Source organism: Acanthochromis polyacanthus, chromosome 1 (genome assembly GCF_021347895.1).
Source record: "Acanthochromis polyacanthus isolate Apoly-LR-REF ecotype Palm Island chromosome 1, KAUST_Apoly_ChrSc, whole genome shotgun sequence".
Taxonomy (NCBI): Eukaryota; Metazoa; Chordata; class Actinopteri; family Pomacentridae; genus Acanthochromis; species Acanthochromis polyacanthus.
Window position 1 is genome coordinate 66,813,349 of NC_067113.1, and position 13,906 is coordinate 66,827,254.

The 13,906-nt window shown below is 41.5% G+C and overlaps 1 protein-coding gene across 4 annotated transcripts in view; it reads right to left on the reverse strand.

The window, feature by feature from the left end:
- Window positions 1-1,009: 1,009 nt before the first annotated feature.
- LOC110971717 (chloride anion exchanger) overlaps window positions 1,010-13,906 on the reverse strand; it is a 63,194-nt gene continuing 50,297 nt past the window's right edge. For all 4 annotated transcript variants that reach the window (XM_051953995.1, XM_051953996.1, XM_022222115.2 and 1 more), the window contains 5 exons: window positions 4,294-4,521; window positions 4,159-4,213; window positions 1,724-1,869; window positions 1,568-1,627; window positions 1,010-1,346 (listed from right to left, as the gene is read on the reverse strand). In XM_051953995.1, coding sequence (XP_051809955.1) covers window positions 1,320-1,346; window positions 1,568-1,627; window positions 1,724-1,869; window positions 4,159-4,213; window positions 4,294-4,521 — 516 coding nt within the window. In that variant the 3' untranslated portion in view covers window positions 1,010-1,319. The remainder of the gene's footprint in view (window positions 1,347-1,567; window positions 1,628-1,723; window positions 1,870-4,158; window positions 4,214-4,293; window positions 4,522-13,906) is intronic.

The window sequence follows — 13,906 nt, forward strand, 5'->3', positions numbered from 1 at the left end:
CAGTATCTCGGACCTGCCTGGTGTGTTCCTTGGTCTTCATGATGCTCTCTGCACTTTAAACAGAACCCTGAGACTATCACAGAGCAGGTGCATTTATACGGAGACTTGATTACACACAGGTGGATTCTATTTATCATCATCAGTCATTTAGGACAACATTGGATCATTCAGAGATCCTCACTGAACGTCTGGAGTGAGTTTGCTGCACTGAAAGTAAAGGGGCCGAATAATATTGCACACCCCACTTTTCAGTTTTTTATTTGTTAAAAAAGTTTAAAATATCCAATAAATTTCGTTCCACTTCACGATTGTGTCCCACTTGTTGTTGATTCTTGACAAAAAATTAAAATTTTATATCTTTTTGTTTGAAGCCTGAAATGTGGCGAAAGGTTGAAAAGTTCAAGGGGGCCGAATACTTTCACAAGGCACTGTGTATGTATATATATTTATATATATACATATATATATATGTGTGTGTGTATAAATACATTCTACCGTTCAAAAGTTTGTGGTCAAATGATAGGCCAGCCTTGTTTCCTTGTTCATTTTAATGTCTGGTACAACTAAAGGTACATTTTTTTGGACAATTATAATGATAGCAACAAAAATAGCTCCTAGGAGTTTAATTTAAGAGCTGATATCTAGACATTTGCCATGGTTTTCTTGATAATAACCAAAATCACTCAAGTACTTACATCAATCTATGGCATTATTCTGCCAAAAACAACTTTTAGATGTTCCATGTTTTCTTTTCTGTCTGTTTCAGTCACGTGATACACACAGGACTTAGTACTTCATTGCATAACCATTGTTTTTGATGACTCTCTCTGTCTCTGTCTCTCTCTCTCTGTCTCTCTCTCTCTCTCTCTGTCTCTTTTTAAAGCCACTTAAACAATCATCACCATTCTTTGTAGTGATAAAGTAATTATTTCGATGTCTCAGCCAATGCATACTCATTCATTCTTTTCCTCATTGTTTTTGTCCCAAACAGAGAACAATACTTTGGAAACACTGTGGAAAAAGGTTTATTTAGCTCCATAATCATGAAAATATAACTATACAACATGTCAAATATATCGCACCAAAATTTTCTGCAAATTCACTATGTACATTATAAAAACAACAGCATGAAGCCTTTCTTACATTTCAATATATGCTGTTATTATTATTGATATGTTACATGTAAATCTAAATTAAAAACAATGTCTCATAATTCATTATAAGTTACTAAACAGCATTATCTGTCAAATATTTTCTCATTTCAGTCTTTGGTATCTTCTGAGTTTTCTCCCAGAGGTAATCATCTTCTCATTCTGAAGTTAGAACTTGGTTTCTGGTTCTGGAGCCTGGAAGCAAAAAGGAGCTCATGTTATATATGGAGCAGTAAAAAATAATGTACTTATGTAGGGTAAATAAAAAGTTGTGGAACACTTTTAGTGATCTGCAGCTTCCTTTATAGAGTAGCTCAAGTGGATATTTAAGGTAGTAAATGAAATCAAACAAATTAGTTTGCTTTTTTCCTAAAAACATAAAGAACAGCAAGTGCCTGACAAAAACAGATACCTACATTTTTATCTCTGCTCCTCAAATTGACACTGGGGTGATGGACTGTGACTGTTGTTATTATCTGTAAAAAAAAAAAAAAGAAGAGTTTAGCATTCTGTGCATATTTGCAGCACTCATTTGCATCCTTGTGGTATATTTCTGGTCATCCACTCCTTACCATGTCATGATCTGATTTCTTTTCAGTAGATTCTGGATGTTTCTCCAGGATGTGCAGCATGGCATCATGGAGTGTCAGGAAAAACATGGATGGTTGAACTTCATCATCAAAGAAGGAACAGTCATGGAGTTTCTCCAGGATGTAAGCTGCAGGTGAGGAGGAACAAAGTCAGGCAGTGTAGAGCACACAGTTATACAGCTGATTATCTGATAACTGTTTCAGTCTTGTATCTACAGATTTGGAGCAAGTGGTCTTGACATATTTGTGTATATATTTGTGTGTTCATGATTATATGTGCTTTTCTTTAAGGGTCACTGTACTACTCTTCTATATCAGTTTTGATCAGAGATGCAAGAAATGAAAAGACTTGAGTCAAATATTCAAAAAGCACAGCAAAGTGGGAAAGCAACCTATACTTTAGGATGTTTACATGAAAGCAAAGACGCTGCTCGGCGAAGAGGTAAACAACATAAAACACAGATTACATATGTGGGGAGAAAAGCCTAATAGGGGTAGATTACAGGGGTGAAAGTAGTTTTAAATTATTGCCGGAACTATTACCAAAACCCTCATCTCGCTTTAACTTCATCCATTTTAAAATAGCAAAGTCAAAACGCAATCGAAACTGAAATTCATCTCCAGTGCCCCTGTATTTTCTTTTAAACAAAGAGGTTATATTCCTCTGCATTTTTACTTTGACAAAAAAATCTTGACCATTTTGTCGTGCTTCTCTCCGTTTTTATTAAATGTCTGTCGATGCCATAGACTGTATATAAAGTGGACGTAGCATCTGGCTCCAAGAATGAAACCCACCCGGAAGTGTCAAAAACTTGCAATATCACGCCGTCCACTAGGGTTGGCTCCAAAAAGCTTTTGCTCCATAGACCCCAATTCATTTTTGGAAAAAATAAAATTTGATAGACGGATTTTCTACAGCTCAGGATTTTTTTCCCGTTACTTTTCATGGTCAAAATGAGAGATCAGGGGGCCTTTCTTAAAATAAATCAATACTGAATTTTAAATAAATCCTTAAAGTTGGCGGAGCCAGGGGGCGTGGCTATACTTGATAGACAGTCTTGTCTGGAATGATTGACAGCAACAGAAGCCTCTGCGGTAAAATGTGGGCGGGATAAGAGAGTTTTCAGCTCTCAGTCTGGCCCGCCCATAGACTGGTCCTGCCCCTAGTTGCTCTCCGGTCCAGCCTGTTTGATGACGATTTTTATGTCACTGGCTCCAAAAAATCCAAAATGGCGACCAGGAAGTAGCAAAATCCGGGCTTCATTTTCTCGGCGTTGAAACCAACGGGTGACGTCACGGTTAGTTCACGCCTGGTCGATGCTAACCATTGTAAATCCTGTTGAAAGTTTTTCAGCCAATCACAAGAACGTGTGGAATTTCAGGTGTAATTTATTGCTCGTCCCGTCCCGGCGCAAGCGGCGCTTATTGACGTCTATTGACTAGTTGTGGAAAATGTCCCAGTGCAATAAATCAAGCGCACCTATTTGCTATTGGCTGCTACTGGCCATAACAATCGCTGTGTTATGGAAGTAGACACGCATGCGCACTCACGTACTGCTGAGCAGTGAACTCTGGTCGATAGCAGGCAGCGGGTGGCGTACCCATAGATACCGGTGGACGAGCAGTGTACTGCCACCAGATCTTTCATTTTAAGTATCAAAACCAGGGGTGAAAGTAAGCCGGAACGGTCCGGAACTGCGTACCGGCAAAAGATCTGGTGGCGGAACGCAGTTCCGGACTGTTACGGCTTACTTTCACCCCTGGTTTTGATACTTAAAATGATCAAATGTGAAGAAAACTCATCTAACTCTGCCCTACAACAACAAGTTTTTATTGTTTTTGACAGAAATGACATGATCAAAGAAAGAGCAGCTGAGATTTAATGTGACGGTAGTGTAGTTGCTGTTAGCGGCTGCTAATTCGATGAGGAGCTACGAGTCTTGATGAAGACTGTGCTTTTGTTGTCAGCCGACTAATTCAGTGAGAAGCGACTCGTGTCTTGTGTGTGGCCTGTAGCCAGTGAGAGGTGGTGATTCGAGTGATTATTAATGTTGGAAATGTGTGTTTTGAGGCACCAGTTTTATTTAGTTAATTATGCTCACTTGGCTCTCGTTTGTATTAGTGTCTATTGTTTGTGTTTGGTGTTGCTACTGTGTTAAGGTTTGGCTTAGGAGTTCAGTTGTTTGATTCTTTGTTTAGCTAGTTTAAGAACTCTATTAGCCTTTGTTTGGTTTTGTCTGGTTCATCCACCAGCCCTGTTTTCCTTTGTTTGACCACTTCTGTGGTAATTCCGTCAGTCAGCGATAATTTGCTTGACCTAACCAATGACATGTGGTTATTTTTGTTACACTCTGCCGACCCCAGCAGTTGGGTCATAACACTCTACAAATACTGCAACCCTGCACTGTCATACTTACGATCACAAGCCACAATATAGACCTCGACTTCAACCCGGACCAGTTCTCTCAGCAACTGCACAGATTCAGAGATGGTTCATTACAGGAGGCCACATTGAAATAACTGTGGTTATTGTTGCTGAGTTAGTAACGTACTGTTTTGAGTCCTGTCAGAGCCGAGATATCCAGGAAGGAGACGGCAGCAAAGTCCAGGATCAGGCTGTGGATCTCCACTGGGGGAACACTCAAGTTGCCGGGAAGCTCTGCGTCCCAGTCGATCCTGACAGGAAGGTCCTTGAAGTCAGTCGGCAGGTCCAGCTCCTCCATGTTGCCCTCATCCTCTGAGTCTTTGATTGGTTTACATGAAGTATTCAGGAAGCCTGTCTGTAATGGAAAAATACTGGTCACTGACTGCACTTCACAGGTGGCTGCAGCTTACTCCATTAAATACTGCAGACAACAAGTCATGTCTACAGATACAGTTTAGTCAAAGGAAACATGACATGACAGTATGCTATGTCACAGATTTCCTCCTCCATTTTGCATAATCAGCTGTATTTGTGGAAAAATGAACTTGAAGGCAACAGGATATCAACTATCAAACTGTGCTTTTAAATGAACAATGTATCCGTTTGACTCCGCTTACTTGGTCGTGGACAGAAAATAAAGAGGTCTATTAAACAAACAGTCACCACTTGTGGTCATTCTATTGCACTTTGAGGTAAACAAGAGTTATATCCCTGCATAAACATAATCTTCTTAATCCCTTAAAAGGTACATTACCTTTAAAAATGCCAAAATTACACCATTTGTCAACGCCACAAACTAAAAAAACAGGAAGAATCAACAGATTTTTAGTCCTTGAACTAATCATGTGAAGTTCTGTCAAGAAAATAAATAAAACAAATCTATTGTTCATTTCATCAATATTTTTGTTTTTCTACATGTCTCCTTAAAAAAATCCAAAAATAAGTTGTCAGCATGTTCGCAACATGATGTCAAAGAAATGGTGCTGAAATTGGCATGGAGTAAGAAAATTCACCTCAACAACCAACAGATTTTCTTCGACCATGATTACGCATATGAAGTGATGGAAAAACGTAGAGCCTACGGGGGAATTTAAAAAAGCGCTTAAAGAAAAAGGCATTCGCTTCCAAACTCCCTTTACGAGGATCTGGATCCACTGGAGCACAGGCCCACGGACTGACGAAGACGCTCACCAAGCTGCAAAGGAGCTTCAAGCACGGGGAATGGAGGTGCCTGCTGTCGGAGAGGATCGAAACTCCAAGCTAAAGGAGAGGATACTGAAGACGTTCCCGTGGCAATGAGTAGCCGGTGGAGGAAAACCAATGGAGACGTGAGTGAAAGAAAAGCTCCAAGAATTTAGAAGTTCATCCCAATGTTAAAGACGCTGGAGGTGAACGAGGCAGCATGTGAACGGACTGGAAATCAAGGGAGGTGAACTGTTTATTAATCTTTTTTTTACTCTCATTATTCCAAAATGCACTCTGTTGAACTTACAGTAAATCACTGACTGAAAGAAATAGCAATGTTGGACTAATTAGTGGACATGGAGCACACCGGCAGGTCAGCTACTGCACCACTAAGGGGGGCCCCAGCCATCCAGGAGGGTTTCTTCCCCCCACCCACCAACAGGGACCTTAGAGGGACAAAGACTCCTCAGCTACAGTAAGTTCTTGCGTTCAATCATTTTGTTATGATGACGGTAAATTCTTGTTCTTGTTTCTATGTTCAAAATGGGGGAGGATTTTCTATTTTCTTTTAGTTTTTGTTTTGTTTTGTTGGAGGGGGGGGATCAGCACCTGTTTGAAACTATAACATAAAACAATTACAGATGTGAATGTATACACATAAAGACTAGAAAATGAAAGTAATATCCTTAAATGTGAATGGACTTCGTAGCCCAGTCAAACAGAGCAAAATTCTTCTTAAACTAAAAAGGGAAAATAAAGACATTGCATTTTTGCAAGAAACTCATTTGAGGGAAACTGAACATGTAAAACTCAAAAGACAGGGATTTAAATATGTCTTCTCAGCCTCAAACAGATCTAAACACACTAGAGGAGTAGTAATTCTAATTTCCGGAAGGGTGACTTACGAACATATGTCTACTATAAAAGACAAGGACGGTAGATTCATAATGATCCGCAGGAAAGCTGATGGAAACTTGTTTACCCTATACAATGTATACATCTTTCTGGTTCAGAACCAAATTTTTATACTCAAATAATTGAGAGAATTACAACTGAAACACAGGGGACCCTAATATGTGCAGGTGACTTTAATGGTACACTTAACCCAACCCTTTACTCAACTGGGATCATCTCGCCCCCGAAGGTAACAAAGAAAATTAATTTATTACTATCAGAAATAGGATTGATCGATGTTTGGAGACACCTAAACCCATCAGTCAAAGACTATACTTTCTACTCATCCCCATACTCAACATATTCTACAGTTGATTATTTTTTAATTTTTGGAACAGACAGCATTAAGGTACAAGACTGTCATATTGGAGTAATGGACCTTTCGGACCATTGTCCACTCTATTTGTCACTAAAAACGACCTACAGTAGGAAGCTTACACACTGAAAACTAAATCCCAGTATCTTGAACAACAATAGGACAGAACAGTTTACAAAAGAAATTCAGGAATTTTTGGAGTTTAATGATACTGGGGAGGTTTCTCCTCCCATTCTCTGGGATACATGCAAAGCAGTAATGAGAGGGAGAGTGATCGCAGTGACATCCTTCCTTAAGAAGCAAAGAGAGGAAAAAATTAAAAACCTCCAAACTGAACTCAAAAACTTAGAAACAGAACATAAAGATTCAACAGACCCAAAGTTTAAAACAGATATAAAAAAGAAAAGAGATCAGCCAGAAGAGTTACACTCACAAGAGATTCAAAAGAAATTGTTCTACATAAAACAAAAATATTATGAACGGGGAAGCAAATATTCAAAATTTTTAGCATACAAATTAAGAAAACAACAGGTGGACAATGCAATATACAAAATAAAGGACCCCAAAACCAAAATCATTCACCACCAAATTAAAGAAATTAAAGACTGCTTTAAAGCATATTATGTAAAATTATACTCACAACCCCAAGTCAATCCAGATCAGAAAATGGAATCATTACTCGAATCCCTAAATTTAACAAAACTCACAGAAGAAGAAAATAAAATATTAGCTTCACAAATAGAGAAGAAATCTACTCAGCTATTTCAAGAATCAAAGCTAATAAATCTCCAGGTGCAGATAGTTTCAGTTCAGAGTGGTATAAAAAATTGAAAGAGGTGTTGACACCCATTCTCTTAAAAACATTCAACTGGGTCATGACTAAAGGGGAAATCCCTGAGTCTTGGAAAGAAGCAATTATATCTGTCATACCTAAGGGAAATAAAGACAAATTAGACTGTGCAAAACCCCCCCGAAGGATCGCCACCTTGTCGCGGTCGGTGGGCTTGTGTGCCTCAGAGACCCCTAGAGCTATACCGGCGGGAGCTTCGTCTCCTGGTAGGGTCACCCAAGCCGGGCAGGTCGAAGGGTAGAGGTCAGACGAAGCGCGATCCAGATCCACCGGTCCTCCAGGTTAGTGGGTTGGGCACAGGGCTAACAACTCTGTCCCGGAAAACAAATATGTTACGGAAATGGCAACAAAGAAAATCAACACTACTGGGCATGAAGGGCTGTTAGAATCATCGGAAGACACTCGCATGAATGACAGTGGTGAAAGTCAAAAGGAAGCCACTGACAGGAAGATGGTAGTCATGAGCGCCAAATCCAAGACCAGAATTGGATTCTGGAATGTAAGAACCATGTATGAGACAGGAAAGCTGGCACAGGTCACAGCTGAGATGAGACGTTACAACCTGCACATCCTTGGAGTCAGCGAAAGCAGATGGACAGGTTCAGGCAGACACAAAACCAGCACAGGAGAGACAGTGCTATATTCTGGAAGAGAAGATAACCAGCACCATGAGGGAGTAGCCATCATCCTCAAGAAAGGACTCGAAAAGTGTCTGATGGAGTGGAAGCCAATCAACAGCAGGCTCATGAAGGTGAGATTGAAAGGGAGACACATCAACACAACCGTCATCCAATGCTACGTACCGACAAATGACAGTGATGAAGACAGCAAGGAAGCCTTCTACGAACAGCTACAAGTGGACCTGGACAACACACCACGTCATGAGATGAAGATAGTGATGGGAGATCTCAATGCAAAGGTTGGAAATGACAACAGGAACTATGAAAGAGCCATGGGGAGAGAAGGATGTGGCACCATGAATGACAATGGAGAGAGGCTACTGGAAATCTGTACCACCTATGATTTCGTCATTGGAGGGGCACTCTTTCCGCATCAAGATGTCCACAAGTTGACCTGGTACTCCCCCAATGGAAGAGACAAGAACCAGATTGACCACCTGATGATCAACAGGATGTGGAGGCGATCACTGCGGGACGTCAGAGTGAGGAGAGGAGCTGATGTGGGAAGTGACCACCACCTTGTGACCGCAGCACTGAGGCTGAAGTTGAGGAAGACCGGACCCAGTCAGAGAAGGCGACAACACTTTGATGCGGAGAAACTGCGGAACCTTAAAATTAAGAGTGCCTTCACCGTACAGTTGAAGAATCAGTTCCAGGTGCTAGCAGATGCTGAAGACCAGACGCAGCCAGACTCAGGAGACATCAGTGCAAAGTGGCAGCAGCTCAAGACAGCATATCAGCAGACCTGCAAAGCTTGCCTTGGAATGAATCAGAGGAAGAGGAAGGAGTGGATCACTGAGGATACCTGGCAAGCCATTGAGAACAGAAAAACTCAAGAGGAAAGCCATGGAGGCCAAATCAGAGCGACTGAAAGAGAAATACAAGCAACAGTACAGGGAAGCAAACCGAACAGTGAAGAGGATGACAAGAACAGACAAGAGGAACCACATAGACAACCTTGCAAGTCAGGCAGAAGAGGCAGCAAGCAGAGGAGAGCAAGGTAGAGTCTACAAGATCACCAAGCTGGTGTGTGGCAGGTACAGAGGAAGCAATGACGCTCCAATCATGGACAAGCAGGGGCGACTACTCACGACAGAAGCCGAGCAGGATGCACGATGGTCTGAACACTTCAGTGAAGTTCTTAACAGACCACCACCACCAACAGAGCCAGATATACAGGAGGCAGAGACTGACCTGGATGTCAACACCAACCCCCCAGGAAAAGAAGAGATTATAGCAGCCATCAAGTCCCTCAAGAATGGAAAATCCCCTGGACAAGACAATCTCAGTGCAGAGCTATTTAAAGCAGATCCACAGCTAGCAGCAGACATACTCCAGCCACTCCTTACAGCCATCTGGGAGGGGAAGAAGTTACCTGACGATTGGACAGAGGGAGTCATTGTGAAGATCCCAAAGAAAGGTGCCCTCAGCAACTGCAATAACTGGCGAGGAACTACTCTGCTATCCGTTCCTAGCAAGATCCTGGCCAAGATCATCACCCAGCGAATGGCCAACGCAGTGGACCAGCAACTGAGAAGAGAACAAGCAGGGTTCCGGAAGGGGAAGGGATGCACAGATCAGATCTTTACTCTGCTCAATATCATTGAGCAGTGCACAGAGTGGCAGAGGCAGCTCTACATCAACTTTGTAGACTTCGAGAAGGCCTTCGATAGCATGCATCAGGAGAGTCTGTGGCACATCCTTCGAGCTTACGGGATGCCACAACAGATTGTTGACATCATCAAGAGCTTCTACAACAACTTCACATGCAGAGTAGGCAACAGCGAAACCAGCTTTGAAGTGATTACTGGAGTTAGACAAGGCTGTACAATGTCAGCGATGCTCTTCAACATGACCATCGACTGGGTCATGAGACGCACAACAGAAGATCAGTCACGAGGCATCAGATGGACACACTTCTCAACACTGGAGGACCTAGATTTTGCGGATGATCTAGCCTTGGTCTCCCATACCCACCAGCACATGCAGGAGAAGACAACCCGACTCAGCACTTATGCACAGCAAGTTGGCCTGAAGATCAGCCAAAAGAAGACAGAAGTGATGCTGCTGAACGTTTCAAACCCTGCACCAATACAAGTGAACAGAGACCTGCCAACAACTGAAGAGTTCACTTACCTTGGAAGCACAGTAAGGCATAATGGAGGAGCAGGGAGTGACATCAAGAACCGTCTGAACAAGGCCAGAAACACCTTCAGAATGCTCAACAACGTATGGGGGTCCTCCCAGTACAGAATTAAGACCAAGCTGATCAAGAATATAATATCTAAGTTATACTCGGCCCTTCAAAATCTTAAAAGGGATCATACTTTTGATATAAAGGAAAGATGGGAAGCAGAAGGAGGCTTCACAATCTCACAAGAGGAATGGGACAGAATCTGCAGACAGCAGTGGTCAGTGACAAGCTCCCCCTCCTGGAGGGAATTCAGCTGGAAAAATGCAACGCCTTATTTTTGTTCCCCAGCACAAAAGGCCAACTATTCAAATCAGACTGCCTGCTGGAGGTCCTGTGGAAATACTTCAGCAAATCATTTTCATATTTTTTGGGGCTGCCCTTTTGTGACTCCATTTTGGAGAGAGATTCTTGAGGTCCTTGAAACTGTCTCTTGAGTGTGTTGCTGGTGGCATGTAAAAAGGCTTTGACCAAAAAATGGCTTAAGAAGGACAAACCAACAATAAACGAGTGGATCGATATCATTTATAATATATATGTGATGGAGAGAATTACATTCAACCTAAGGAACCAATCTGATATTTTCAAAGAGAACTGGTCAAAATGGCTTACATTTGTATCAACTATAAGGCCTGATTTCATATAGATGGCAAAGATAATGCTGAACCCTTTAATAGGAAATGCTCTTTCCCTACTTCTAAACAATAATTTTGATATATTTGTATGTATGAGATGCCTATGTTGACTCTGCTGTTTTACTTACTATCCAAATCCACCCTCCGTCATGTCATGTACCGTCATACTATATTTGTGTCATGTTATGTTTTATGTTCTGTGCCCAGGTGGCACATGTTTGTGTTACTAAAAGAAAAGAAATTAAAAATAAAAAAACAAAAAAAAAATCCATCCTTCCATTATCTAGACACCACTTAATCCTCATTAGGGTCATTAGGGTGCTGGAGTCTATCCCAGCTGGACAGGTAACAGTCTGTCACAGGACTACATATAGAGACAAACAGTCACACTCACATTCACAGCTACAGACAATTTACCATCACCAATTAACCTCAGCATGTTTTGGACTGTGGGAGGAAGCTGGAGAACCTGGAGAAAACCCACACATCCACAAGGAGAACATGAAAACTCCATGCAGAATGATCGTGGAAAGGCCAGGACGTGAACCAGGGATCTTCTAGCTGCAAAGCAAAAGTGCTAACCACCACGCCACTGTGCAGCCCACGTATTAAATGATTAAAGAAACTGTTCATCCTGCAAGATATTTTTGAGCTCTGTACTTCTAGACATGGCTGTGCTGTTTCCATTGGGGTGCAGGACTTTATACTGCAATTACAAATGAGCCCACAGTGAGTACAAACCATCAGAAACTGCTTGGAGCTCAGAAACTAAAAGGAGAGTTTCTTATCCTAATCTTTAGGGTAAAAAGTTCACCAATTCAGAGAGAAGGGACGTAAGTGTTACAGCCAACACAGGGCAGTTCAGCAGTGGGTCTTCATGTTTGACTTCAAAGACAAGTGAAATCATTCATCTACATTAAAGAGTAAAAATGAAGAAGAGAAAATGTTGCAAAGTAAGCAGTTCAAAATTCCTGCTATATTTGGAAGTAAATGTGATTCACGAGTGATGGGAAGTACAGGAAGGTCACATTCTGGTCTGCACTGTTTGTCTACAACCATCCTGGGCCAAGTGTGGGAGCAACGAGGTTCACAGTGAAGAGGGAACAAGAGCGCTTAGACTTTCCTAATATTCTCCATCAACTACAGGTAGGAGTAGACATACTTTGAAAGTGAAAATAGCAATGATACTTCAGCTAGCATAGTGTTTATAATTCACTTTTCTAGGGTGCTGGATAAAGCTTTTTTGCTCCAAAAATACAACCATTGTCAGTATTGTAAATCTTGCATGAATAGTTGCAGATATTTTGTAAACCAAACTTAATCTGAACTGCTCCACAGATCACAGACCTAATAAAATATATATTCACACAATTACTTGTGTTCTCCAGTCACTTTAAGACGGAATTTTAGTATGTTCAACAAAGTAGATCTTTAGTTGTTTAGTTGTCAGTGAGTGTGCTTTAGTGATATCAGTGTTTGACTGATTTCTAGACTGCTGACCTGAATAGAGTTTACTGACCAAAACAGAAAGCAACAGAGAAACTGTAACTTTAATAATCTTGTACAGTTGAGAATATAAAGTAGTGTCTATCATAAGTATTCACCCCCTTTGATGTTGTACCCTTTTATTAGCCTAGCCGCGCTAGACAACCCACGGCAACGAATTTAATTCTCTGCCAGGGAGGGTCTAGTTGCCCTCCATAAGGCTCGAGGCTGGATTCTCCTAAAACTGGCCGGACCAATCACCATGAAGTGTAGAGTCAGAAGGCGGGCGTAACGAAGTGACGACAGAGGCGTGACGATTCTGACAGAAACAACCAGCGCACAATAAACAGTTATCTTTCCACTCGGCTTTGGCCACAGCCCTTAAAGATTTGAAGCTAAAATTCAACTTGAAAGATAAACAAAGGACGGCACTTAAGTGTTTCATTGAGAAGAAAGACGTATTTGGACTTATGCCGACGGGATATGGCAAATCCTTAATTTTCCAGTTGGCTCCGCGGCTCCGCTGGTTGGGAAGCTAATGGGACTTAGCCACACAATCCGCCGGTGCTCTCGGAACTACGTCAGCCTATTCGTTGCGTTTATTGGTTGTATACCTACCCAATTGCTGCAGAGGGATTTGATAGACAACCTTTTAGCCCGCCTCCCTCCCTGGCGAGCTTCCCTAGACCCTTGTGCCGTCAGAAACATGGGATCTAGCATGGCTAGGCTACCCTTTTATTGCTTTCATAAATCAATCATGGTCAATCAAATTTAGCTTTTTTAACAAAACAAATTATTGGAAAAAAAAATTCTTTAATGTCAAAGTGAAAACAGATTTCTATAAAGCAATGTTAATGAAAGAAAATTATATAAATAAAAATAATTGTTTGCATAATTATTCACCCTCTTTTTAATTTAATGGTCTAATTCAATAGAGGTCCATCAAATTGTTGCCAATAGTCTCACAATTAGTGAAATGAAGATCACCTGAGTGGTGTGGGTGTGTTTCAAGTGATTGAGTTGTAAAACACCTGTGTCTGAAGGGTCCAGAGAGTGGTTGATCAGTATTCCTGGCTACCATTACACCATGAAGACAGAAGAACACTCTAAGCAACTCAGGGAAAGGGTTATTGAGAAGTACAATTCAGGGGATGGTTACCAAAAAATTTCCAAGGCACTGAACATCCCCCGGAGTTCAGTGAAATCAATTATCAAGAAATGGAAGGAATATGGCACTTGTGTGAATCTGCCTAGATCAGGCCGCCCTCGTAAACTGAGTGACCGTGCAAGTAGGAGACTAGTGAGAGAAGCCACCAAGACCCCTACAACTACTCTGAAGGAGTTACAAGCTTCAGCTGCTGAGATGGGAGAGACTGTGCATGTAGCAACTGCTGCCCGGGTTCTTCACCGGTCAAAGCTTTATGGAAGAGTGGCAATGAGAAAG